Raw genomic sequence first — 27,307 nt, forward strand, 5'->3', positions numbered from 1 at the left:
GGATGAACTGATGCCACCGAAAACACAGATGGTGTACACCAACATGCACACCCTCCAGAGTCTGCCAAGCTATGCCCTATTGCAGAGCAGTTAAACATGTTGTGTGGCCTCAAGAGATCGAGGGATGATAAACACGAACAAAGTCACAGATTGCTTAGTGAAATTTGCATCTGTACCTAATCTTGCCTAAGCTTGACTTGCAGAGGGTCCCCTAGACACTCACAGACACAAGAGCTGGGAGGAGCCTGGCAGTTTTGGGGATTAAGCCTGGAAGTGAGATTGTTTTAATACATATCTAATTGTGTAGTAGCTTATTCCTTTCTGTTATTAAAAGTACTTTCTTTTCTAAAGAGACAAGCTGAACTGTAATTTAATGGTGGCTGTTTAAGTTCTAATTCTCCCCCCCCCCCCCCACCCCCCCCCCCCCCCAACTTCCTGTGAGGCCTTTAGCTGCCTGCCCTCACTACCCTGCAGAGTCAAGTGCATAAAGTTTGTATTTGGCCCAGTTCTAAAGCTTTTAATAGGATTGACCCCAGGGCACGACTGACAAAAGACCCAATTGACCAAAGTTGTGATGTATTGGTGAAAGAAATCCTACTGTCTTTGGTACATCTAGCAAGACAAATTAAATCCAATAATATTGCTTTCTTCATGAAACCAGCAGTAGGATCTGAACAAAATGGTTGCATTTTTTTCACAAACTAAGCATGAAATCTACATCATTCCAGTATTTGAACTTTAATAGATTCAAATGCTTGAATCATTCCCTGTCTTCGAGATGGGAGTCCCTGGTACCTTAGAAAAGTAATGTCACATAAACTTTCAGTTTAGTACCATATCAGAATCATTATTTAAAAAAGGACTAAACTTAAGTGTCAACTAATCAGGAGACACCACCCTGTTGTAGAACCTTCCTGAGAGAAACTCCAGTCCCTCAGATTTTCTACCGCACGTTGTGCTAGGGAGTCTCCACTGAGCTCTGCTCGGTTTGTTATTGTCGGACCTCTTCAAAGGGTTTCTACAGATTTTTCTCATCCGCATTTCAATTATGTACCCGGCACATTAGGTATCTCTGTTTGTGGTGTTTCTAGTTGACGTTTTAATATGTCAGATACATCTAAGAAAGGACTCTTCAGACCCTGTGGCACTTGCAGAAAAAAAAGTCTTCACATAGATGACCCTCATCAGGATTGTATATACTGTGTCTGTAATGCCCATAAAACCAAGGACTGCAAGGTATGTCACACGTTTTCTACTAAGACGCTAAAGGACTGTGATGGATGACTCCTTCTATGGCTCCAAAATTGTACCAGAGAAAATCCTGTCTCTGATGATGAGAGTGATGCGTCATCTATATCCTCTCAGAAGACGCCTCTTGAGAGAGTTAAAGAGGATCCTACAGCCCATTCCTTGATGTACCACCAAAGAAGGTGTCCGCAGTCCATCTAAGTCACCTCATAAGAGTGACCTCTCCTCAGGATGAAGGGAGAAGGCTGCTTCAGGGTCCTCCAAAAGGCCTCAGAAGTCAACTTCTGAGCCTCCAACACCTCCACCTCAGGTGAAGCACATTTAAAAACAAAAAACAAAAAAAAGACCTTCATCTGCTCTACTGTCGGATGGCTCATCGCCGACATCTCCGTCGATAAGAAAATCATCACATATGAATAGACTGAAACCATCTGTTCTTAAGTTTCCATCGTCGACCAAATCTATGGTAAAGCAAACATTACTCACACAGCCCATGCAACCACTATTAAAGTGCCTTCACTGCTAACCTTCCATCTCCTGGATGAAAATTTTGAAGAGGGCAGACTTTTTGGTGCAGCACGTAGCCCTTCAATCCTTCATGTTAAATGCCAGGAATTCTCTGATGAGGGATAATGCTACGAACAAGACATCTATGCACCTCAAGCGCACTACCAACACCCTCAACTGTACCAAGAAGAGGTGGTATGCCTTCCATCAACTCTAGTTTTCAGACCTACAACTTATGATATCAGGCTGCAGAAAAAGGTTTTCTCCAGCCTCAGGTGCTGTTCATTGCAGTCCGATTTCAACAGCTTCATTGCCGTTTCAGCCTTCAACTACCCCACCTACGCACGGGCAGCACATTCTCTACAGGTGGTGAGTTCAGATTACACCACACCATCTGAGGAAGAGAGCGAAAGAAAACCCAAGGACTACCACAATGAATGGGAGGACTATGTGATAACAACACCTTAATTCCCATCACAAACCCCAGTTGACTCTCCTCCGAAGGATATAGGATGTTTCCACAAGATCTTAGAAAGAGCAGCGCTTTGCTTCAGGCTGCATATCCCTGCAAAACAAAATGACTGCTTGCTTTATAGTTTCAAGGAACCTTTCTTAAAAACCGTCAGGGCCATGCCCACTATTGATTATAATTGAGAAGAGGGACAAAAGGTAATGTGCAATCCAGCATCTGTTCTAACAATATTGGCAAGGTGCGATTTGGGGAAAAAATAAATAAATTCAGGACACCGGAGAATGCAGCAGTCTGCCTGACGGGTCATCCAATACCAGATTTCATTATCTCTCAGGCAGCGCAAAGAATGTCCAGGAATCCTTCCACACTCCTATCAGCACCTTCGGGCATTTTTCTGCTTTGTTGGCACTCGCAGTCAGAGCAGCATGATTGGCAGCTGTGGTTTGATATTGCTCTGTATCTGGACAATATCAAAGGAGAGGCTAAGAACATTTTATTGGATGGAGAACGCACATTTTCAGAGGTCATCGATTGTGCGATGGACATCGCTACTACAGGGTTCAGGCACCTCGCTGGGGCAGCTGTTTCACACCATCAAGGTTGTCTCAAAGCTACCAATTTCAGGCCTAAGTTCAGACCAAAATATTGGATCTACCCTATGACGGCGAAGCTTTGTTTGGGAAGCATGTTGACAATGCCCTCCAGGCAATAAAACAGATATTGAAATGGCCAAGTCATTAGGGACCTTGCAGTACAGAAAGTTACTCTTTCATGTTGTCTGAGGAAGAGGGCAATCATTTTAAAGCGGTGGATACCAGCAATACCGTTATCCTACATATTCTTCCTCTAACCAACAATTGCAGTCCCAATACCAGGAACGACACCCACCATCTGCATCCTATGTTAGGCCTCCTCCTAGAGGAAAATCCGGTCAGCAGGCAAGGACACCAACTGTTGACAATGACCTCTTCCAGGCGCTGGCAACTTCCCTCCCTTTTCTCGCCAAGGAAGCAGGGAGAATAGCCCATCAACTGCACCGCTGGAGACAGATAACCGATCAACATGTTCTAGACCTAGTCTGGTTCAGGCACATTCTGGAATTCATGCAAACACCGGCGCTCCCCCCAACGCCACCTCAATCCTCTGGACAAAAGCATCTGTGACTTCTCAAATGGGGAAGTCAAGACCATGATCAAGAAAGGGTGATAGATCACCCTGCACAGGCATCGAGTGATATATGGAGGGGATGCTTGGCACTGCCCAAAGTGTCAAATACCAGACGCTGATTTTAAACACATGGTATGGGATTGCCCCCTTATTCAAAACTTCTGGGCTGCAGTCCTACAGCACCTTGGGGACAGGATCAATTAGGAAAGAACCTCAGCGGACCATTAAAGCATGCCTGCTGGGGAGCTTCCTAAGACCTGTAAAGCACAGGGTGGGTACGAGTTTCATAGACCTAGCCCGTGCCCTAGCTAAGTGTAAGTGTAAGATAGCGATGGCCCGGAAGTCCACATCTGGGATTCTAGTAGAGACATGGGGGAAAAAGACGTTTCTATTTGGGCTGGGGCAGAGGAACATATCCTGTGCCGGGAGGGCTTGAGAGGCATCAGGCAGCCAATGGCTGAATTGTGGCTAGAGGTACTAGACAGCTGGGACACCCCAACATGGGTGGGGACATAAGGGCAACCAGACACCACAAGTGATGAGAGTGACTGGGAAGGTCGTAACTTGGTAGAAATATGAATCTAAAACCAGGCAGCATGAAGTACAAACAGAGCCGGGGGCAACCAGCCAAGGCTTTAAGCGTGCGCACACAGCACCCCCTACCTTCATACATATAATAGTTATGATGGGAAAAGTCAGATCATGCCCGCACTGAGAGCCTGCCCAAATAACCTCCAATAACAATAGTTACAGTGAGAGACGGAATTGCAAATTGTGTGTCTTTCCTCCAACCATACCACCCTAACACATAAGGTCACCTCAGAGATGCTTAGTTTGGAATATAGTTCGAGTTTAAGTAAAAGAAAACACAGAAACGGCGAGCGATTGTAGTCCTCTCCCTATAATTTGTAATTGCAAAGGAGGACCAATGGACTGATCATATCCGATCCACACAGACCAATAGTACAGGGGGCAATGCAAACCCGGCACATAAACCGGCCTATTTAGGTCACCATAACAAACTCTCACCACCGCGACACTCAGAGCGTATAGCTTAAAGTGGAAAATGTTTTCCATATGGTGTCGGAGAGCTAAAGTTCGTCTCATCTCTTCGTCACCTGAGGAGAATTTATCTTACGTATTACACCTTGCTCAGTCACGCTTAGCTCATGCCTCTATTACAGTACAGCCATTTCTTGCTTTAGGAGAGCACCAACCCTAAATTAATTCCTAAAGTCCTATTGGACTTCCATCTCAATGAGCCTGTAATTCTCAAATCATTTTTCCAAAACCCTCAGACGCCAGCTAAATGAGCATTGTGCTTTCTGGATATTATAAGGTGTTAAAGTTTTATCTAGACCGATTTAAAACTTTTTGTAAGTTCCACCAACTCTTCGTAGCATACAGGCACCTAGAAATGAAACAAAGTATCTCCAGCTGGATATCGAGTGTCATTCTGTTTTGTTATCAGAAACCTGGTCGACCATTGGACTCAAAAGTACGAACTCATTCCACAAAAGCCATGTTCCCTTCCATGATGTTGTTTGCGGATGTATCGTTATCAGATATCTGCAGAGCAGCAGCCTGGAAGAGTGCTCACACCTTCATGTAACATTACTGCTTAGATTCAGAAGTCTTAAAGATGCAGCAGTTGAACAAGTGGTTCTAAGGCAACTTTTTTTTAACGAAGGTAAGCCATTTCTTTCTCCGTGCCATCCGCTTACATATTACGCACATTTTATTTTATATATGTTTTTGTGTGTGTGTGTGTGTGTGTGTGTATATATATATATATATATATATATATATATATATATGTGTGTGTGTGTGTGTGTGTGTGTGTGTGTATTATCTTTTACATTGGAAGATCTGTGCTTTCATCAAAAATATGCTCAATACTGCTCTATACTATGATTCAAGCATGTGAATCTATGAAAGTTCCAATACTAGAGTAGGGAAATAAGTTACTTACCTATAACTATAGTTCTTCAGTATTTGAAAATTTCATAGATTCTTTCATAGATTCATGTGCTACCCACCAGTCTCCCCTGAGAAGCTCACCTTTATCTCTCGGAGTACAGTAATACTTGTAAGCACTAGTGCTCTGAAAATCTGAGGGACTTCAGCTTCTCTCAGGAAGGTTCTACTGGGTGGTTTCTCCTGATTGGTTGACTCTTAGGTTTAGTCCTTTTTTAAATAATGACTCTGATATGGTACTAAACCGAAAGGCATATAAGGCCTCTGTGTTTGTGTCTATGGTGACATTACTTTTCCCAGCTTGACGACGGGGAATGATTCAAGCATGTGAATCTGTGAAAGCTTCCAATACTGGAGAACTACAGGTAAGTAACTTATTTCCTTCACAATCAAACTTTTTTTAAAGCCAGATACCACAATTGAAGGCCTTCTTGCCTTCATTTAAAACTAATGTAGTTCACGGATTCTATTAAGAGCAGTGACATCAGGCACCATTTCGATTTATATGACATAAATAACTATTAACAAAACCAGTTTGAAATGTGTTTAATACATTTAGCAGTATATCTTTCGATGGAAAGTGTAACTTGAGGCAGGAGTTTTAGGCCTTGATTTAAAAAACAGAAATAGGTATGGTTTCTTTATTGGCTTTGTAGGTGTATGTGGTTAAAGATGAGTCAATTGGAGGGGGGTTTTCATACCTCTGATAAATTAAAGAACAGACTTGAACTAATCCTGAAGAAATGTTGTTGGAAAGTTTCTATAAATTTCCAGTCTAAGACCCTCTAGTCCAGGAGCTTTCTCCCATTAAAGATGCTTAATGGTTTGTGCATTAATGTTTGCAGTAAGATTTTGAGAGAGCATTAGAGGTGGTATGTTTGCTGTGAACAAAAAAGTTCTACATCATTTGAACCAATATCCTCAAACTTTTAACTTTAATTTAACTTGATTAATCTGTTCATGACCTAAGAGACTTCTACAGCTCATATTTCTAGAAGGACATATCAAACTAGATTTCCTGATTCCGCAGGATAAGTTCTTAATGGTCATCCCATTTTTACCACTCACTTGCTAAAGGCCTTAGGTGAATCAGACAAAAATCATATATTGTTTTTTTCTGAATATAGACTGCATAATGATTTTTTTGATTCAGTTATTCTATTATGAGTTTTAATTAAACACACCATTGCTTACATTCAGAGTCCTGCAACAAAGCTTATTTAGGATTTTAAATCGTCTTTAAATTATCCACAATCCACTTACACCATGCCTGTATTAATCCCCAGCACTGGTGAACCATATCTTTTCTATGACAACTATTGCCTCTTAGAATATCGAACTCTATCATTGTAGGAGCTGCTCCGACCCATTCCAGGCATTCAAATTTTGGTGAATACTACAGGTTGCTGGCTCACGAGTTGGATAGCAGAGTGCAGCTCCACATTACAATTCTTAATACTCTTAAGAAACAGGGTCATGGGAGCATCCTAAATATTTTTGTGTAGGCCTAAAAACAACCCCATTCATTTCTGAAATTCTTTCTTCTGTTCCACAATGCTGGTGACTTTTTTCCATCCCCAGGAGCTCACACACTGTTAAGCAAATCAGTGCAGTCTTGCACATGAGCAGTATGCCAGTGGTTTGTTTTTATTGCCTTTCTGGCTGTCCTCCGCTCCAGAGAGATACATTTGCCTCCTTAATGTGTAGTGGATGTTTAACAACCTTTATAACGTGGTCATTACCACGCATTACCTTTACCATGCATCCATTACCTTGCACTGCCTTTACCCCGCAGGTCATTCCCACGCATATGCCTTTACCACGTAATAGTAAGTATATGCTAGTTAAGTATGTATGTTTTTAAATAAGTATGTGTATGTATGTATGTATATATATATATGTGTGTGTGTATATATATATATATATATATATATATATGTTCGATGGCATGTGTAGCTGCAGATACACATGCTGTGCACATCCCGCCATCTGGTGTTGGGCTCGGAGTTACAAGTTGTTTTTCTTCGAAGAAGTCTTTTCGAGAAACGAGACCGAGGGACTCCTCCCATTTCCACTCCATTGCGCATGGGCGTCGACTCCATCTTAGATTGTTTTTTTTCCGCCATCGGGTTCGGACGTGTTCCTTTTCGCTCCGTGTTTCGGGTCGGAAAGTTAGTTAGAATCTCGGGAAATTCGTCGGTATTGTTTGCGTTTGGTATCGGGTTACTTACAACAGATCGACACCGAATTAAGGAGAGCTCCGGTGGCCCTTTGGGGTTTTTTCGATCACCGTCGGGGCCTGGTCGGCCCGGCCACGTGTCTCTTCAAGGATGATGGAACGGACCCCATTCCGCTTCTGTCCAAAATGCCATAACAAGTATCCATATACAGATCAACACCTGGTCTGTAACCTGTGTTTGTCACCAGAACACAGGGAGGATACTTGTGAGGCCTGTCGAGCGTTTCGGTCCAGGAAGACACTCAGGGACCGAAGAGCAAGAAGACTGCAAATGGCGTCGGCGCCGACAGGACCAGGGCGTTTCGAGGAGGAGGAAGAAACATTCTCCATCCGGGATTCGGACTCGGAGGAGATCGATCCCGAAGAAACGCCGAAAACCGTGAGTAAGACGTCGAAACAAAGAACTCACGAAAAGACTGCTAAAGCCCAGGGGACGCCACCGCTGACAGGCCATGGCTTAACCCGAAAAATAGATGACCGTCCATCGGCACCGAAAAAGGGCGAGCTGGTGTCGAAGTCATCCGACTCCGGTCGAGAAACCGGCACATAGCAATCTCTGGCCCGAGAGAGTGGCTCCGAGAAGATTCGGCATCGAGACAGCGGCACCGAAATGGGTCGGCACCGAGAGGGCACGACGCCGAAAGTAAAAAAGATTTCATCTGAGCCCAAAAAAACGGCCGAAAAGGTTTCGGTACCGAAACATCCGGCCTCCGAACCGAAAATAAGTTCCTATTCAGAGGAACAAGGACTGTCCTCACAAATGAAGACACACAGATTCCAACAGGAATTAGAGACAATAGAGCCAGATCACACGCAAAGACGGCTCTTTATTCAAAAAGATACAGGGAAGATCAGCACTCTTCCTCCAATCAAAATGAAACGAAAACTTGCCTTCCAAGACAAGGACAAACAGCCACAAGCAAAAGTGGCTAAACAAGTAACACCACCACCATCCCCACATCACTCTCCACAACCATCACCGGCAGCCACTCCACCAATGATGCAATCCCCAACTCATACACGGATGAGTCAAGATGACCCTGACGCATGGGACCTTTACGACGCACCAGTGTCAGATAATAGTCCTCAATGCTATCCAGCGAGACCATCGCCACCAGAGGATAGTACAGGCTACGTTCAAGTGGTATCAAGAGCAGCAGCATTTCACAATGTCAGCCTTCACTCGGAACCCATTGAAGATGACTTCCTTTTTAATACACTGTCGTCTACGCACAGTCAATATCAAAGTCTGCCAATGTTGCCCGGAATGCTAAAACACTCCAAACAAGTGTTTGAGGAGCCTGTCAAAGGGAGAGCCATTACTCCAAGAGTAGATAAAAAATATAAACCGCCACCAACAGACCCAGTGTACATCACACAACAGCTATCACCAGACTCTGTTGTAGTTGGAGCAGCGCGCAAAAGAGCCAACTCTCATACTTCAGGAGATGCGCCACCTCCAGATAAAGAGAGTAGAAAATTCGACGCAGCAGGCAAAAGGGTGGCGGCACAGGCAGCAAACCAGTGGCGTATTGCAAATTCGCAAGCTTTGTTAGCCAGATATGATAGGGCCCATTGGGATGAGATGCAACACCTTATTGAACATTTACCAAAGGAGTTCCAAAAGAGAGCGCAGCAAGTGGTAAAAGAGGGACAAAATATCTCCAATAATCAAATTCGATCAGCATTGGATGCTGCAGACACAGCTGCTAGAACTGTCAACACAGCAGTAACAATAAGGAGACATGCATGGCTGCGTACATCAGGATTTAAACCAGGGATACAGCAAGCTGTGCTAAATATGCCATTCAACGGACAGCAGTTGTTTGGGCCGGAGGTGAACACTGCAATAGAAAAACTTAAAAAAGACACTGACACGGCCAAAGCCATGGGCGCACTCTACTCCCCGCAGAGCAGAGGCACATTTCGAAAAGACACCATTTCGAGGGGGGTTTCGAGGGCAGGCCACAGAAGCCACAACCTCACAAACAAAGCCCACTTACCAAAGCCAGTATCAGAGGGGAGGTTTTCCGGGACAATATAGAGGACAGTTTCAAAGAAACAGAGGAAAGTTCCAAAGTCCCAAAACTCCTCAAAACAAACAGTGACTTCAAGGTCACAAATCCCCAACACATAACACCCGTGGGGGGGAGACTAACCAAGTTTTACACACATTGGGAGGAAATAACAACAGACACTTGGGTCTTAGCAATTATCCAGCATGGTTATTGCATAGAATTTCTCAAATTCCCTCCAAACGTCCCGAAAACACACAGTATGTCAAAACAACATATAGATCTTCTAGGAGTAGAAGTTCAGGCGTTGCTACAGAAAGGAGCAATAGAATTAGTACCAATCCAACAGAAAGGAACAGGAGTTTACTCTCTGTACTTTCTCATACCCAAAAAGGACAAAACACTAAGACCTATATTAGATCTAAGAACATTAAATACCTACATCAAATCAGACCACTTTCACATGGTGACATTACAAGACGTAATCCCACTGCTCAAACAACAAGACTACAGGGCAACACTAGACCTCAAGGATGCATATTTCCATATACCAATACATCCTTCACACAGAAAGTACTTAAGATTTGTATTCCAAAGGGTACACTACCAATTCAAAATGTTGCCATTCGGAATAACTACTGCGCCAAGAGTCTTTACAAAATGCCTGGCAGTAGTAGCTGCGCATATCAGAAGGCAGCAAATACATGTGTTTCCATACCTAGACGATTGGTTAATCAAAACCAACACACTAAAACGGTGTTCACAACACACAAAGTACGTCATAGAAACCCTACACAAACTAGGTTTCTCAATCAACTACACAAAGTCACACCTTCAGCTGTGTCAAAAACAGCAATACTTAGGGGCAACAATCGACACAACAAGAGCGATTGCCACGCCAAGTCCACAAAGAGTACAAGCATTTCACAATGTAATGCAGGTCATATATCCAAACCAAAGGATACAAGTCAAAATAGTAATGAAACTACTAGGCATGATGTCCTCATGCATAGCCATTGTCCCAAATGCAAGATTGCACATGTGGCCTTACATCACAATGGTCACAGGCACAGGGTCAACTTCTAGATCTAGTGTTGATAGACCACCAAACATACACCTCGCTTCAATGGTGGAACAATATAAATTTAAATCAAGGGCGGCCTTTTCAAGACCCAGTGCCTCAATACATAATAACTACAGATGCCTCCATGATAGGGTGGGGAGCACACCTCAATCAACACAGCATTCAGCGGCAATGGGACTCTCGGCAAAAACAGTTCCACATAAATCACTTAGAACTATTGGCAGTATTTCTAGCGTTAAAAGCATTTCAACCAATAATAAGCCACAAAGACATTCTTGTCAAAACAGACAACATGACAACAATGTATTACCTAAACAAACGGGGAGGAACACAATCAACACAGTTGTGTCTCCTGACACAGAAAATATGGCATTGGGCAATACACAACCACATTCGCCTAATAGCACAGTTCATTCCAGGGATTCAGAATCTATTAGCAGACAATCTCTCTCGGGATCACCAACAGATCCATGAATGGGAGATTCATCCCCAAGTACTACACACTTACTTCCAAAATTGGGGAACACCACAAATAGACCTGTTTGCAACAAAAGAAAATGCAAAATGCCAAAACTTCGCATCCAGGTACCCACAAGATCAGTCTCTGGGCAATGCGTTATGGATGAGTTGGTCAGGGATATTTGCATACGCTTTTCCCCCTCTCCCACTCCTTCCATATCTAGTAAACAAGTTGAGTCAAAACAAACTCATACTCATAGCACCAACTTGGGCAAGACAACCTTGGTACACAACACTACTAGACCTCTCAGTAGTGCCTCATATCAAACTACCAAACAGACCAGATCTGTTAACTCAACACAATCAACAGATCAGACACCCCAATCCAGCATCGCTGAATCTAGCAATCTGGCTCCTGAAGTCTTAGAATTCGGACACTTAGACCTTACACAGGAATGTATGGAAGTCCTAAAACAAGCTAGAAAACCAACCACTAGACATTGCTATGCAAATAAGTGGGAAAGGTTTGTCTATTATTGTCGTAATAATCAAATTAAACCCTTACACGCATCTGCTAAAGATACCGTAAGCTACTTACTACATTTGCAAAAGTCAAAACTAGCTTTTTCATCCATTAAGATACATCTTAGCGCAATTTCAGCTTACCTGCAAATTACCCACTCAACTTCACTGTTTAGGATACCAGTCATAAAAGCCTTTATGAAAGGTCTAAAAAGAATTATACCACCAAGAACACCACCATTTCCTTCATGGAACCTCAACATTGTCTTAACGCGACTCATGGGGCCACCTTTTGAACCCATGCACTCCATGTGAAATGCAATATTTAACATGGAAAGTTGCATTTCTAATTGCCATCACATCTCTAAGAAGAGTCAGTGAAATCCAAGCATTTACCATACAAGAACCATTTATTCAAATACACAAGCATAAAGTAGTTCTACGGACAAATCCACATTTTTTACCAAAAGTCATATCACCGTTCCACTTGAATCAAACAGTAGAACTACCAGTGTTCTTCCCACAGCCAGATTCTGTAGCTGAGAGAGCACTACATACATTAGACATCAAAAGAGCGTTAATGTACTACATTGACAGAACAAAACAAATTCGGAAACCAAAACAATTATTTGTTGCTTTCCAAAAGCCTCATACAGGAAATCCAGTTTCAAAACAAGGCATTGTTAGATGGATAGTTAAATGCATTCAAACCTGTTATCTCAAAGCAAAAAGAGAACTGCCTATTACACCGAGGGCACACTCAACTATAAAGAAAGGTGCTACCATGGCCTTTCTAGGAAACATTCCAATGACTGAAATATGTAAGGCAGCCACATGGTCTACGCCTCATACGTTTACCAAGCACTACTGTGTGGATGTGTTAACAGCACAACATGCCACAGTAGGACAAGCAGTACTACGAACTTTGTTTCAAACAACTTCAACTCCTACTGGCTGAACCACCGCTTTTGGGGAGATAACTGCTTACTAGTCTATGCACAGCATGTGTATCTGCAGCTACACATGCCATTGAACTGAAAATGTCACTTACCTAGTGTACATCTGTTCGTGGCATGAGTCGCTGCAGATTCACATGCGCCCACCCGCCTCCCCGGGAGCCTGTAGCCGTTTCGAAGTTGATCTTGAACATTTGTAAATTCGTAAATATATCACTTTAAACTACATTATGTACAGACCTGTTTACTCCATTGCGTGGGCACTATTACTATAATACACAACTCCTACCTCACCCTCTGCGGGGAAAACAATCTAAGATGGAGTCGACGCCCATGCGCAATGGAGCCGAAAGGGGAGGAGTCCCTTGATCTCGTGACTCGAAAGACTTCTTCGAAGAAAAACAACTTGTAACACTCCGAGCCCAACACTAGATGGTGGGATGTGCAAAGCATGTGAATCTGCTTTGACTCATGCCACAAACAGATGTACACTAGGTAAGTGACATTTTCCATATATATCTATATATATATAACAACAGAAAACGACACTGCTCTCCCAGAGACTGAACAATCCACTCTTCATTAATTTAATTTTGAAAGCTCTCCAAGCAGATCCCACAACGCGTTTCGACATAATGTCTTCTTCCAGGTGGTATTGCCTGCTAATTGCATTTCCTTTACTGACATCATGATTTATTTATAGCATTCTGGGATTGGTAGTCCAAATGATTCCCCACGCCTGTAAACACTTAAGAAATTACTCCTCTCTCGAGCACGTTCCTTTCGCTTAAAGTATCTCCTGATAAGCGTTGTTAATTCAAAATACTTCACCAACCTCGAAAAAGAAAATATTACAAAATTCTAATTGCTCCTTCCAACTTCACAAAATCCATCTTTTACTCTGAGGTCAAATAAAGTGTATTGTTCCATGATTTCCCTCTCTGACAAATCTTGCCCTTTAAAAAAGGACGCTCCCAAAGTCTGTTTCCTTGTGTGCAACAAATCCACAAGCCATTTCCTTTCAAAATTGTTCTCAAATAAAATGAAGTGAAAGACACCGTCCCCGGACCCCATATTCAGGGCCGCATCAGCTAACTGGGATATTTAGAGAGGCAACTGCTCACCATATTTCCTCGGTGAGATAGTGCCTCATACCAGAGGGGCACCAGGCGCTTTGGAAGTCCATCAAAATCCTGTCATCTTCCAGTGTGAAATACACGTGCAGGAAATCAGTATTTCCTTGCTTCCTCCTGTGCAAATCCAAAATCCTCAAGCCGTGCGCTGTCGCTGTTCCAATAATTCATATCAAACCCTTTGGTCTTAATCAGCGAGGCATCTTTCTGCTGGTGCAGTGTTAGGGTAAAAGACCAAAACCCTCATGTAGGACAACAGAAAACAAGACTGCACTGCCGGAGACTGTGTCTTCCACTTCATTTTATTTGAGAACAATTTTGAAAGGAAATGGCTTGTGGATTTGTTGCACACAAGGAAACAGAAAGACTTTGGGAACGTCCTTTTTTTAAAGGGCACGATCTGTCAGAGAGGGAAATCATGGAACAATACACTTTATTTGACCTCAGAGTAAAACATGGATTTTGTGAAGTTGAAAAGAGCAATTCGAATTTTTAAATATTTTCGTTTACGAGGTTGGTGAAGTATTTTGAATTAACAACGCTGATCAGTATATACTTTAAGCGAAAGGAACGTGCTTGAGAGAGGAGGAATTTCTTAAGTGTTTACAGGTGTGGGGAATCATTTGGACTACCAATCCCAGAATGCTATAAATAAATCATGATGTCAGTAAAGGTAATGCAATTAGCAAGCTATACCACCTGGAAGAAGACATTGTGTCGAAACGCGTCGTGGGGTCTGCTTGGAGAGCTTTCAAAATGAAATAAATGAAGAGTGGATTGCTCAGTCTCCGGGAGCGCAGTGTCGTTTTCTGTTGTTCTACATGATGGTTTTGGTCTTTTACCCTAACACTGCACCAGCAGAAAGGTGCGTCGCTGATTAAGACCAAAGTGTTTGATATATATATCAATCACCAAATGGCTGCATGTAACATCGCGCGCTCTTACTGCCGGTGCCGATGAAGGAGTTTGCAGCCAAGACTCTCATACATTTCTTCAACAAAAATGAATCATTGTACTCCAGGAAGTTCTTATCTCAGCCTTTAATTATTCCATAAGTTAGTGCTTCCACCACCCAACGCGTTTAAACCTAAACAGGTCTTGATCACAGGTGAACATTGTTGTACCTCACCCCACTTATATAGTCCCAAACCAATTAACTAAAATGTTGCATTCTGGGACACGTAGTTCTAAACATCAACTTATTTTCCATGACATACTTATACATCCATTCATGTGTTGTTCTTCATAATACAATCCCTGTAGTGTGTTGTATTAATAATAATAATAATAATATACCTCTTCTCCTTTGTTGTTATTAGTGGAGAGGATCTTCTGATTCTCACGTCTGGCCATCAGTTTAAAGGCCAATAGTTTCCCTGTCTTGCTTTATTCACCTTTGTAGCATTATTTATGCACAGTAAGAGCATATTCTGTTTTATCTTAATCAAGAGCATTGAACTGCACTCAGGCCACTATGGTATTCTATTAGAGCCTGTCATTTTGTGAATGCTTTCAAAATCTGTGAGCTGCCCTGTCAGTTCTGCCCTCTTCTTTAGTCTAGACTTGTGTTTTTTTCATCTGCACCTGATGAGATCAGATGGTGTCTGATCATCGTCTTTAAGGCTTCCTAGAATGTTCTGTCACTAACCCCCTCTGGTTGTTATTGGTCAGGAATTGCTGGACCCATGATTGGTCTCTTTAATAGCCTTGTCCCCCCTAGTATGTTATACTATAACCTCCATTGTCTATGAGGTCCTGAAATCATAGCTGGATTGAATGTGTGGATTATGGATACGTGATCAGACAGGGCTATGAGGCCTATGGTGCATACAAATGACAATATTCCTCCCTTGCCTCAACAGTAATTTTAAGTAACAATAGAAATCTTATGGAACAATTAAATTATAAGAGTTTAGGAAAAAGCAAGACAAGAACCTATCCCCATCACCCTCCAGAACGTGCCACCCTTTATTTTGTCTTATCAGAATAGCTGCCCCCTTTTTTGTCATGACCTGAGGAGAAGTATTGCTGGACTCCGAACCAGAGGCACGCCCAGTCATCTTGGAGCATATGGGTTTCTTGAAATATGCAAATCTCCCCTTTCACCTAGCACAGCATATTTGGGGTTGCTTTATGCTTTGCGGTACATTTAAAACATTCACATTGATATTAATTACTCTTTTCATATTTAGCAGTGTGTGAAATATCGGTAATTTGCTCTCCCGTAATTATGAATAAATGTTTGCAGAACTATGTAAAATGCAAATCAGCCATTTCACACTTTATTGTAGCACAAAATGAGTCCTCACATCAATTTTTAGCGTAAGCGTAAGGGCACAATTAAAAGCAGTGAGAACAACAGCTGTTCATGTTCTGTTCCTTGTGATTTTGTGGTAAATGTTCACTACAAATTGCATATTCCATGAACAGTTCATAATTACGCAAGGTAGCATAATCGTCTAACACAAAATTCCTGGGACTATGTGGGTTTATATCTTGCTTAGGCCTACTCATATTAATTGTAAGCAGATCTGTGTTGGTGGTTGGCTGGTGCCTGGCTGGGTTGTGAGCAGCCTGTGTATTCTAACCGATTTATTGTGTGTTCTCTCTTGACGCAACAATAACTTTTAGAAACAATAGAAATCTTACCAATTGAACATATAAATAATAACAGTCTAGGAAAACTGAATGCAAGAACCTGCCCCCTCCTATGATTGTGCCTGTCATTCATTTTAGAGAAAACTATGGTCAACCTAGCTACTCTTCACTCCCCTAAAATAAGTTCCTCATGCGTAGGGCTCCTGCGTAGTGCGGTGTATTCACTGGTCGGATATGGTTGCTTTCTTCATGGAGATCTGCTTCATAGTCTTCTGAGATTTCGACAGCCCCCATTGTCTTCCCAACAGGCATTGTATGACCCCTGGTTTCTCTACTGCCATGTCCTTTGTGGGCTGTTCCCTGTGCCTCCTTAGGGGTTCATCTGGGAATTACATCCTTGAGATGGCTCAGTTCTTCAGGTAACCGGTTCACAGAGAATGGCCACCTCCACATTAAGCCCACAGTGTTTATGTGATGAACCATAAAACTAACTCTGAAACGTGTTGCACTTAAATGTTCTGTTTCTTTCTGCACTGTGCCTTGGAATGAGCCTTTTAACAATGACCCGGGAATGGTTATTAGAGATTTTTGTGATATTTCTTGGGATTTCTGCACACAGTTGATTCATCTACAACCCCAGTGAGAATGGGACACGTTTGATGTAAAGTCAATATAGATGTGGTAATCTGAAATGCCTGTAGGTTCCTTTTGTTGTAGAAGGGTTTGCTCTTATATGGGTATGCTGATGTCTGTCACAGCACCTCATGGCACCAAGAGGCTGCAGTGATTACCTCTTTTCCCTTGCTGTGCAACTCACTCCTTCGAAACAAAAAAAATCCAATCAGTGCTTCACTCTGGAACATATATGATATTTGCAGGTTTCTAGGTCTTCATTTGTGTTCGCCTACTAGGACAGAAAGCAGGCATGCACCTTGGCAGGGTCCCGGACCTCCACAGGCCCAGTGTTCTGCACACCCTTTTCTTTTACCTGCTAGGGCTTTTGACATCTAATCTGCTACCTATCTGTGGTGGGGGCTAAAGTGTATTCACTTTCCAGTTAGAATTCAGTTGGAGTGATGTATATTCTCAGTGTCCCTGCTGATCGGTGCGGATTTTTGCTAAGGCATACTGAGCTATATCAGGATATAAAATGCACTGGCTATGAGCCTGATTTCTATATGTCCCGCATCAGCCTGACGTGGCTGGACATGTGTAGGAAATAGCTGTAGCTTGCAGGACGAAGATCAAGTGTTCACCCAACCACCTGTAGAAGCGTCAGTCCAGTTCAAGTGTGGACCAGGAGAAGTTTGTCTGCCCCCAACATTGTGCTTCAAGATGTTTCCAGTGGGGGTCGGAGAATACCAGTGAACCTCCTCAGCCACCCCTGAATAATGTTATTTTTAATCAAATTAATTTTTCCTGTGTTTTTTATGGACTGATAAATCATTATTTATTTTAAAATGTTTTATGTTCATTGTTTATCAGAGGAACCATCTGGTTTGGTTGTTCCGTATTGTCTCATGATCCACCTTCATTCACATTTGACTCAAGTTACCCATGGTAATCAAGGCTATCGATGAAACTAAATGTAAGCTTTTCTTCATGAGTAGTTTCTCATTTACCTGTTCGCTTTCCATGTTTGGATGTGCATGAATTTTAATGTCTATGTTTATACAATTATTAAGCTGTGCATTTTTAGTTATTTCCTAGTAGATGCTGATGGTAAAGTTGTGACGCAGCAAGAAGGAATATTTCGCAGCAACTGCATGGACTGCTTGGACCGGACGAATGTAATTCAGTCTCTTTTGGCTCGTCGCTCTCTCCAAGCCCAGCTACAGGTAAAGAGGTTTTTCACAACTCAAAACATGGTTGATTGAATAAGGGCACCTGCAATTTCACTTTGCAGAAGATTTTATATAGCAGTGTCAACAAGCCATTGCCATGGTTTGAGTATGCTAAAGTGTATTACACATGAGCTTGCCTCATAGGGCAAAATATTGAACGTGTGGAAGGTTTGTATTTGTAAGTGACTAATCTAGATTTCGGTTTTTACATTGTGAATCTTGAATGCCATTAAGTTAAAACAGAGTGTAAAATACCAAAGCTGGAAGATATCGCTGAGAAGGAATTTGCAGAATCAAAGCCTTGTGGTAGACCAAATCAGCAAGTTTAAAAAAAACAGCTCCCATTTTCAACAAGTCTGAGGCTTGTGTTAAACTTCTACAGTTAGTCTATGGAAAAATCTCTGTTTAAGTTCTACATGGGTTGCAATCGATAACTGTGAACGTATGAACATTGACTACTTAACTGAGGTGTATCTCTGAATTCCAGAAATATGATCATCCTTAAGTTTTTTTTTTTAATGCACCTTAAGAAACAGAACATCTACATGCCAGATGTTCTAATAACAATTTTCAGAGCAGTAAAGTGTTGGTGAGTTTTATGTGTGAATACGGAGTTTCCATGGCCTGAGCACATTTGTGGAGTGTGTTCTATAATTTGATGACATCTACCACACATAACTTCAAGCTGAGTTATTCTGCTAGCGTAAATGGATTGGACAAGGGTGCATGGCATAATCCTACATTACTTCCATGACTTGGTGAGTGAACTAAGTGCCCAAAAGAGTAGGAGGAATCTGGACACTAGCTCTTCCAGGTGTTGTGGAGCCATTGTGGCCTAGAGGGCTTTTTTTTGTTGGTTGGGGGGGGGACCGTGGTGTTGGAGGAGGTCAGTGAGGTGCTGGCAATTGGTGGCTGCTAAACCTGATGTTCCTCCTGGTCCTCCTCTGCACGATGTGCCCGGCATTGACGTTGGGCCTTGGGGAACGACAGCTGGAGCAGCACAGGAGACAGCGCCTGGCCATTCATGAGCTGTACGAGGAAAGTGAGACATCTAGTAGACTACTGAATGTGGACGGAGGGCACAGTGATCCGCAAGGGTGCTTCCCTGGGCAAAAAGCCATCGGATAGAGGGTCGCCCCAGACATAAGAACCCCAGATAAGTTGGACTTGCTCCTCAATGCAGTGAACGCTTCTTGGTGAAGTACTAGAGTGAATGGTTGAAAAGGTCCCTGTGGAACTGGGCGCCCTTCTGAATGATCGCCGTAAGCTGGCTGATAAAGTGAAGCATAACAAAGATGTCTTTACTGAGGTGCGCCCCACTGTGAAAGGCCTGCAAGGCATGTAGTAGACCTGACTCAACAAGTGGGAATGTTGGATTTCTGAGCAGAAGGATCACCCTGGTGTGTTAGTAAGGGGAACATCGGACCGATGTTAAATACTGGAATTGATACAAATGTGTTTCAGTGCATGAAAACCGCACTATAGATGTGGGCAGTTCACTCAGTCAGCTAGAGAGTTGAAATCGTTTCTATATAAATATTTTCACATTATATTATTAGTTAGTAACAATGTTTATATCTACATTACCTGAACAGGAAGTTTGTTTTACATATTATAGTATATTCAATAAAACAGCAAAGTAATACTTCTTAGTACCTACCCCCATGGGGCCCAGAGTTATAGGGCACAGCTATTATTGGTAGAATAATCTGATAGACATTTAGCTGCAGGTCCCTGACCTTAGAATTTCCTGGCATCAGCTTTGAATCCAGAACTTTTGCAGAGCAATACCGTTGCGTGCCCCGTTGGGTTCTTGTCTTTATCTTATTGCTTGCCCAGCAGAGCTCTCACTTGGACACTCTCAAAGGTATCTTTCTGCCCTATCGGCGTTTCTTCGGCTGCCTGATCAGCCTTCGTTTATCAAATCACCTATTGTGAATATATTTCTCAAAGGGCTTGTACAGATGTTCCCCCTATGCCCTTTGTTATGCCTCATTGGGACTTGAATCTGGTTCTCACATTTCTTATGTGTGCTCCCTTTGAGCCACTGCACAACTGTCCCCTTCGGCTGCTCACCATCAAGACAGCCTTCTTAGTGGCGATAACATCTGCCAAGATGGGTGAGTGAGATACATGCTCTTTCATCTAAGCCGCCGTATCTCACCATGTACTTAGAACTCATGCCTCTTTCCTCCCTAAGGTGGCGACCCCATTTCACCTGGGTCAGAACGTCACCCTATCCACTTTCTTCACTCTTCCGCATCCTTCAAAAGATGAGGAGTGACTCCACCAACTTGACCCAAAACAATATTGTTGTTATACCTTGACCGCACAAAAGAGTTCTGGGTGGATGACCAACGCTTTATGGGGTACATGGGAGCAAAGAAAGGTTGGGCAGTGCAGAAACAAACCGTTTCATGCTGGGTTGTTCTCTGCATTAAAATATGCTAGCACTGGCCAACAAGCAGCCTCCTGAGGGCTTGAGAGCTCATTTCACCAGGGACAAGGCTGCTACCACTGCGCTAGCACAAGGTGTTTCAGTCCTAGATAACTGTCAGGCAGTGATGTGGGTGTCCTTGCACACATTCACAAGACATTACTGCCTCAACAATCAGGTCTGTAGAGACAGGCACCTTGCCCATTCGGTCCTACAGAGCTTTCTAGTGTAAGGAGATCTGTCTGCAGCTCACCGGCAGAAGGCTATGGCTTGGGTCTCTACTGTAAGGTAAGGAATCTGCAGCTAAAATCTGTCAGATGAACAAGTTAATTACCTTTTGGTAACACATTATCTGGTAGAGACTCTATCTAGCTGCAGATTCCTTACACCCTCGCCTCCCTGCTCTGCGGACACGTCTAATAGGGTCAGGGATTGTCCCTTTCAGAGCCCTACTTTTTTACACAAACTGTTAGTTATTTCCATGGCTCTGCGCTTCAGGCGTGGAAGTTTGTGGAAAAGGAACTGACGTATGTGCACCTGGGTGGTTCCTTTATAGGCGACCGTGACATCACAGACGGCTGCAACGACGCCACTGATGCCACGCGGATTCGAATGGCGCCACCCGATGGCGGGTGCAATGGTATTGCTCTGCAAAAGTTCTGGATTCCAAGCTGACACCTGAAAATTCAAAGTTAAGGAGTCTGCAGCTATATAGGTCTCTGCCACATAATGCATTACTGAAGGTAAGTAACTTGTTTTACAAGCTCAGTTGTAACACAACAACCTATAGGCTGTGGGAATGAGTTCCCCCCGCCCCCATTGAGTCAAAACACGTTGCTCTTATATGGTATTTCCTATGTGTGGTAATATTTTGCAGATTCATGAATGGATTTTGATGCACCACATTTAATTGGTTCCAAGGGATATCATCTTTGAAACCCGAAATATGTAATTGGAACCTGTAAACCCATTTTGAGTTTCTCAGGCTGCTGATGTTGCTACGGTGCTCACTGATTCTGATTTTCATTTTTCGTGTGGTCATTGCTTCGCATTTTAATTTACCCAGGCATTCAATCAAGTAGATCATATTCACAGAATTACAATTAGTCAGGTTTCTTTGCTCCCATGGTCTTTTTAGGCCTAGGTCTAAATGCGAGGGAGTGCACTCTTGGAAGGCATTGAGCTGTTTTTTTCTGTAGGTTTGTGAAAAACTTTGATCTTATATGTTCCCATGTCGGCTCCGATTGTCGCATCCAAGAAGATCATCTCCATTTTGCTCATTATTAGGGTCAATTTCAAGTATTAGTTGCACGTATTCAACCTCTCAGAGATCAAGTTGAATCCATATTTCCCTTCCCTATACCAAACATGCTGTCACAATACAGTCGCACTCTCTCATGATAGGGGTTATTAGTCCATATCTTGGCATTTTCAAAGTGGCACTCTATACTGGGAGCAAAATTGCCACTCATTGTTGTTGAAGATAGTAGTGCCTTCAAACTCAGAATATTTTTTTGTCAAGGCTAATATGGCAGATTTCATTATGAGATCATTTGAGGCCTTGAAATGTGACTCTCACTGTTTAAGAAGATGTTGTATGATGCAGTGGCTCTCCCTGTGATATGCTGGTGTAGCGAGCCTCCACGTCTAAGGCAATCATCAATTCAGTGTTGGGACCAAACCCAGAGTCTTTCAGGATGTACAGTAAGTGTTTGATCTCCTTAATGTAGACCTCATTTGGGTTACTCAAGCTTGCAAGAACCAATCCACAAAGGTGGATTAAGGTTCAAGCACTGATCCAACGCCGAAAATGATGGAATGACCCGTGGGTTGCTGCATTTGTTTATCTTAGATAACATTATGCTGGAAGCTTAAAAAAGATTTTAGACATAAGACTGGTTTGTGTTCGGGTGGTGTGGGTTTGGAAGATTAGAGAAGAAAGACTTCCCCCTGGTTTTCTGAAAGAATTCAGCTAGCTCACACCTCAATTTGAATTCGCCTGCAAGGTTGGTGGGGGACAAAGCCTAAACCTTTATGAGAACCTGGATCTCCGCTTCTGCCAAAACCTCAGTAGTGAAATTGACCAATAGGTCAACATATTCCTAATGCCTAGCTGGGGTTCTTTAATCTTGCTTTGAGTTTTACCCTTTCTTGCTTTTTCAAGTGAACTTTTTTTTGCCTCGTTTTTCCCACCACCAACCGCTCCCTAAAAAAAGGACAGTTGCCTTGAAAGAAGATCAGCAGCAGTGGGCCAGTTGGTAGTCGTCCTTATGGATTTGGCCAGTAGTACATATTTTGTAGTTGTAGTGTTTGAAAATAATGATTCATGTGCCTTTTACCGCTCAGGTTGCCTTCTTTTCTTGTTATATTGTTACTTGAACTATCACTAGACCACTCCTCTGAGCCGAGTTAGATGGCCATTTGTTTTCTTCTCGGTTCCCTTTCTGTTTTGTTTAGTCTTGTTTAGTTCTGTGGTCTTTACTGTATGGGTATATGTTCTTGTGAGAAACTTTTGATGTGTTTTTGTAGCTTGTTAATTTTACTTTGCGTGAGGAATTCTTAACAAAGAGATAAATGTGAACTTCCTCTATTTTTTACTTGGAGTCTCTTGTTTAAATTTTAGAACTAAGGTTGTCTTCGTTAGTCTTGATTTTCACAAGCATTTCATGGGACAGACATTACTATGCTCTTTATTGGATTAGCCAGTTGAGGGAACATCTCCAAATAATGAGTGACCAGTCTTTATGTAATTCCTATTGCCCGATGCCCAGGATATATTATTTGGGTATAAGGACTACACATTTTTTATGTTTATTTTATCCATGGGACAACCAGACCTAACTGTCTGCAGCACAAACACTTTGGCGGCCAGTTTACAGTACCATGGGTTAGTGAAAGAGAATTGCCAGGAATCATATACAGGTTGTTCAAACTTGTTTAAATGACTCAATAATTCACAGCTTTTATTACTAAGGTGAGCACTCTAAGGAAATCTTATAAACACAGCTTGCATACCATAGTGGTTCCAGTATAAGAGCATGTGCAAGATTGTACAACTTAACAGTTTGAAGCCATTTGTAATGCACCAAGAATGATCCCTGATTATACACCAATACATGTGTAAGCATGAAATATAGATTGGTGATTGATTACTTTCAAAATAAAAACAACACAAAAAATTGTAACTTGATAAAAAATAAATGGTTTGCTAAACTATTGGACAACTGTAATGTCCTTGCAGCATCATTTAGTAGAACATGTTTGATGGATGCCAGTATTGAGAAAAAAATAATAATGATAATAATGATGACAATGATGAAGCATAAGGTTAATAACATTATGAGCAACAGGAAAATAAATTAGTGGCCTAATTCTTAAAGAAAGTGACAAAAGTGTTCCTGCATGTGTTTTCCTTTACATTGATGCAGATTTACGACTTTTAGGAATTCAGAAGAGTCTGCAGGAGCTTCTGATCTTCTGGCAAACTTTAGTGAATTCCATTTTTGCATGATCAAATATAATCATGCATATTTGCTCAGGCGAAAATCTGCTGAGTCTTAAATAAAGTCACTTTCCCTACTGGCCCTTTTTTCACCCTGGAGAAAGTTTTACTTTTAGCTTCTTGCCAGGAGCAATTGCCAACCTTTTTTTTGTTGTGAGAGGAAAATGGACAGTAGATGGAGAATACCTTTAAACATGATAGTTTGGGACTGTGCACTCCTAACTAACACTTTCAGCCTACTTCCAGCCCTTGTATGTAGATTTGCGGAAAGGGGCAAAATCAGAGCCTTGCTTGAATCCAGACTTTGGTATATTATGAGACTTAGCTGATCAGAGAAACTATTGTCATTGCTCTGATATACTGAGAACTCTGGCGTTGTGTGTCGCCTCGCTGGAAGGCCCCAGCTAGGATAATTGGGTATTATGGTATCCAGTCCCTTGGACACAGGTCTTTTACGGAATTCCACATCCTTGCAATGTAACTGCAAGGGTGTGGTGTCATTGTAACCAGTTACTGCCATCTCATTTCATCATATTTCATTCTAGTATCATAAGGTAGGGGAAGAATGTGACATGATTATTTGAAGGATAATCAATTCATCAAAACAAATGTTACAGCTTTTGTCTCTGACATGCGTCCTCATTCTTCATGGTGTTAAACAAAGGAGACACTTGGAGGTTACCCTGGGATTTAGTTTTGTTTTCTTCTTTGAGGGGAAGCATTATGAAAAAGTGATGACGATTACTGACATAAATTAAAGAACTCTCAAAGCCCACTCTAAATTGAGTTCTTCATTGTTGTACTGTTATTTTCCTAAACCTGAAGGAAATATAGTTAATCTAACATTGTGGTCCGAAGTCAGATTACTAGTTGGAACTCTTTACTTTTTTTGTATCATGGTGGGAAAAGGCTAAAGTAATGGATGGGAGGATTAGCAGTAGCATTCCTTGCATCTCCTAGATGGAAGGGAACATTTGATTTCACCAGGTACCTGGTTAATTGTTATTCATTTGATTAAAAAGTGAGTGGTTACGGATCCCTGATTGTGACTTATGATTTCCCCTTCCATTGTCTTTACTGCTAGTATTATGGCAGTAGAATGTATATCTCCTATTAAGCTGCACATGTGGTTTTCTCTGGCTGGGGATTCTTCCCAGAACAACATGTTCCATGGTTCTTCACTTCAATTCCTTATGCTGCCTGATTGGGTGTTCATGCCTCCATTAGCCCCACAGACACATGAATATGGCTGAAAGGTGTCAACTGTTATGTCCTTCCAGACAGTTGGATATTCAGAATTGCTCGAATAGCCCCTACGTCTCTCCCTAATGCAACCTATACTAGCACAGCTAGATTCATTCTAGTGAATGGGAGCAAAACAAAATGAACACCTTCAAAGATCATCGGTCTGATTTGGAATTTGGTTGATGGGTTACTTGTCCCAATTGTGACAAATATCTCATCTACTTTATTATAAGTTCCATAGGATATAATGCACTTGTAATAGGGCACACACGATATCTGCCACATTTGTGACTGGGTATCCCATCCACCAAACTCTAAATCAGGCCTCAAGTCATTAGATACCTTCTTGAGAATAGTAAGTTTAGGATTCTATGTTACAAAAACAATAGAAAGTAAATTTTTTCCTTTGCTGAACTATGACTATTGCTATTTGGTTATGTTTGATTATGTTTTATGGGCCGGTATTCTGTTTCAAGTGGTTATTATACATGTTTTCATCTCCCTTTCAGTTATTTGTGCTTTCTGGTTCATTGGTCTGGTGGGTCATCTTGTCATTGTTTTGTAACCTGAAAAAGATTTAAAAGATTGTCAGCAGTCTCTCACTTCTACCTTTCGTTTATCTTTTTATCTTAGAGGCTAGGTATTCTTCACGTTGGACAAAGAATCGAAGAACAAGAAGAATTTGAAAAAATATACAAAAATGGTAGTTGTTTTTCCTGTTATGGAATAAATAAATGTGTGCTGTTTGCTCTGTTTACTGAACAGTTTTGTCTTTTCACAGTATGGGCTGATAATGCTAATGCTTGTGCCAAACAATATGCTGGAACTGGTGCCTTAAAGACCGATTTCACAAGGTAAGTTTATGCTTTACACCGTAACTTGAGTGTAGAAATATGAAATTGAGAAAGCAGCATTTTGCAGTAAGATACTTCTCTTAATGTACACCCAAAGCAATAATTCTTGTTAGTCTTCTAACTACATAAATCTAGCATAGCAAGTATATGCTTTCATGATATGGAATGCATTTCTGTTTTTTGTTGTGTTCTGCCCTGGGGTTGGGCAAAGTTCCAAACTTTGCACAAGGATTTGGCAGAACTTGCATTTATTGTCAAACCTTGCTCTTAGTTTTTGATATTTGCTGAGTTTCTTAGCTCCTCCTTTCTTAATGTGATAAAGAGGGTTTACACAAACAAACGTTTTCCAAGATATTTCTCCCAGCAAGATAGATATTTTGGCCTGATTATCTCCTGCAAACCTACTTGAGGTTGAGGAATCTTCAGCAATTAAAGTACGTCCTGAAGTTCACTGAGAGTATGAAGTTTGAAAAAGCTTAACGTTGGTTGAGGAATTTTGTTTTACACTTGGTACACCCCTTTCGCCATTGAAGTTTAGTGTCATTTATTGACTACAAATGTGAACGTTCACATGGTGCAATGCATTTACTATGTTTCAACAAGGCCCAATTGTATAAAATAACCTATATGATATCTATCCAGTTCTTGTTGTGAGCGGATCTGGTACATCGCTGCCTAATCAGAAGTATCTTACTGATATTGGTATAATAAGTGCAACCATTAACTTACTTGAGTAGTATTAGTTAACTTTAGGAATCAGTGCATAGTGCTTTGAATGCAAACAGTAAAACCGTTAACTCAATTTTAGTCCACAAAGAGATATAATTATTTAATGATGTCTTATTGGTGTATACTCACTGTTCGTCAGTGCCTAAACTGAATCGCATTTTTCAGAACCAGTTGTTGACAACTATTTTATTTGTTGTATCTAGAACAGGGAAGAGAACTCAGTGGGGTTTACTGATGGATGGCTGGAACTCAGCAATTCGGTACTACAAGAACAACTTCTCTGACGGGTTTCGGCAGGTATTTTTAATTGGAAATTTAA

At 41.8% G+C, this 27,307-nt stretch overlaps 1 protein-coding gene across 2 annotated transcripts in view; it reads left to right on the top strand.

Annotated features, from left to right (window-relative positions):
- Positions 1 to 27,307, top strand: part of SACM1L (SAC1 like phosphatidylinositide phosphatase) — a 270,638-nt gene that overhangs the window by 158,242 nt on the left and 85,089 nt on the right. For both annotated transcript variants that reach the window (XM_069216268.1, XM_069216274.1), the window contains exons 14-17: positions 18,077 to 18,215; positions 26,039 to 26,108; positions 26,187 to 26,259; positions 27,192 to 27,285. In XM_069216268.1, coding sequence (XP_069072369.1) covers positions 18,077 to 18,215; positions 26,039 to 26,108; positions 26,187 to 26,259; positions 27,192 to 27,285 — 376 coding nt within the window. The remainder of the gene's footprint in view (positions 1 to 18,076; positions 18,216 to 26,038; positions 26,109 to 26,186; positions 26,260 to 27,191; positions 27,286 to 27,307) is intronic.

This window comes from Pleurodeles waltl, chromosome 2_1 (assembly GCF_031143425.1).
Source record: "Pleurodeles waltl isolate 20211129_DDA chromosome 2_1, aPleWal1.hap1.20221129, whole genome shotgun sequence".
Classification (NCBI taxonomy): Eukaryota; Metazoa; Chordata; class Amphibia; order Caudata; family Salamandridae; genus Pleurodeles; species Pleurodeles waltl.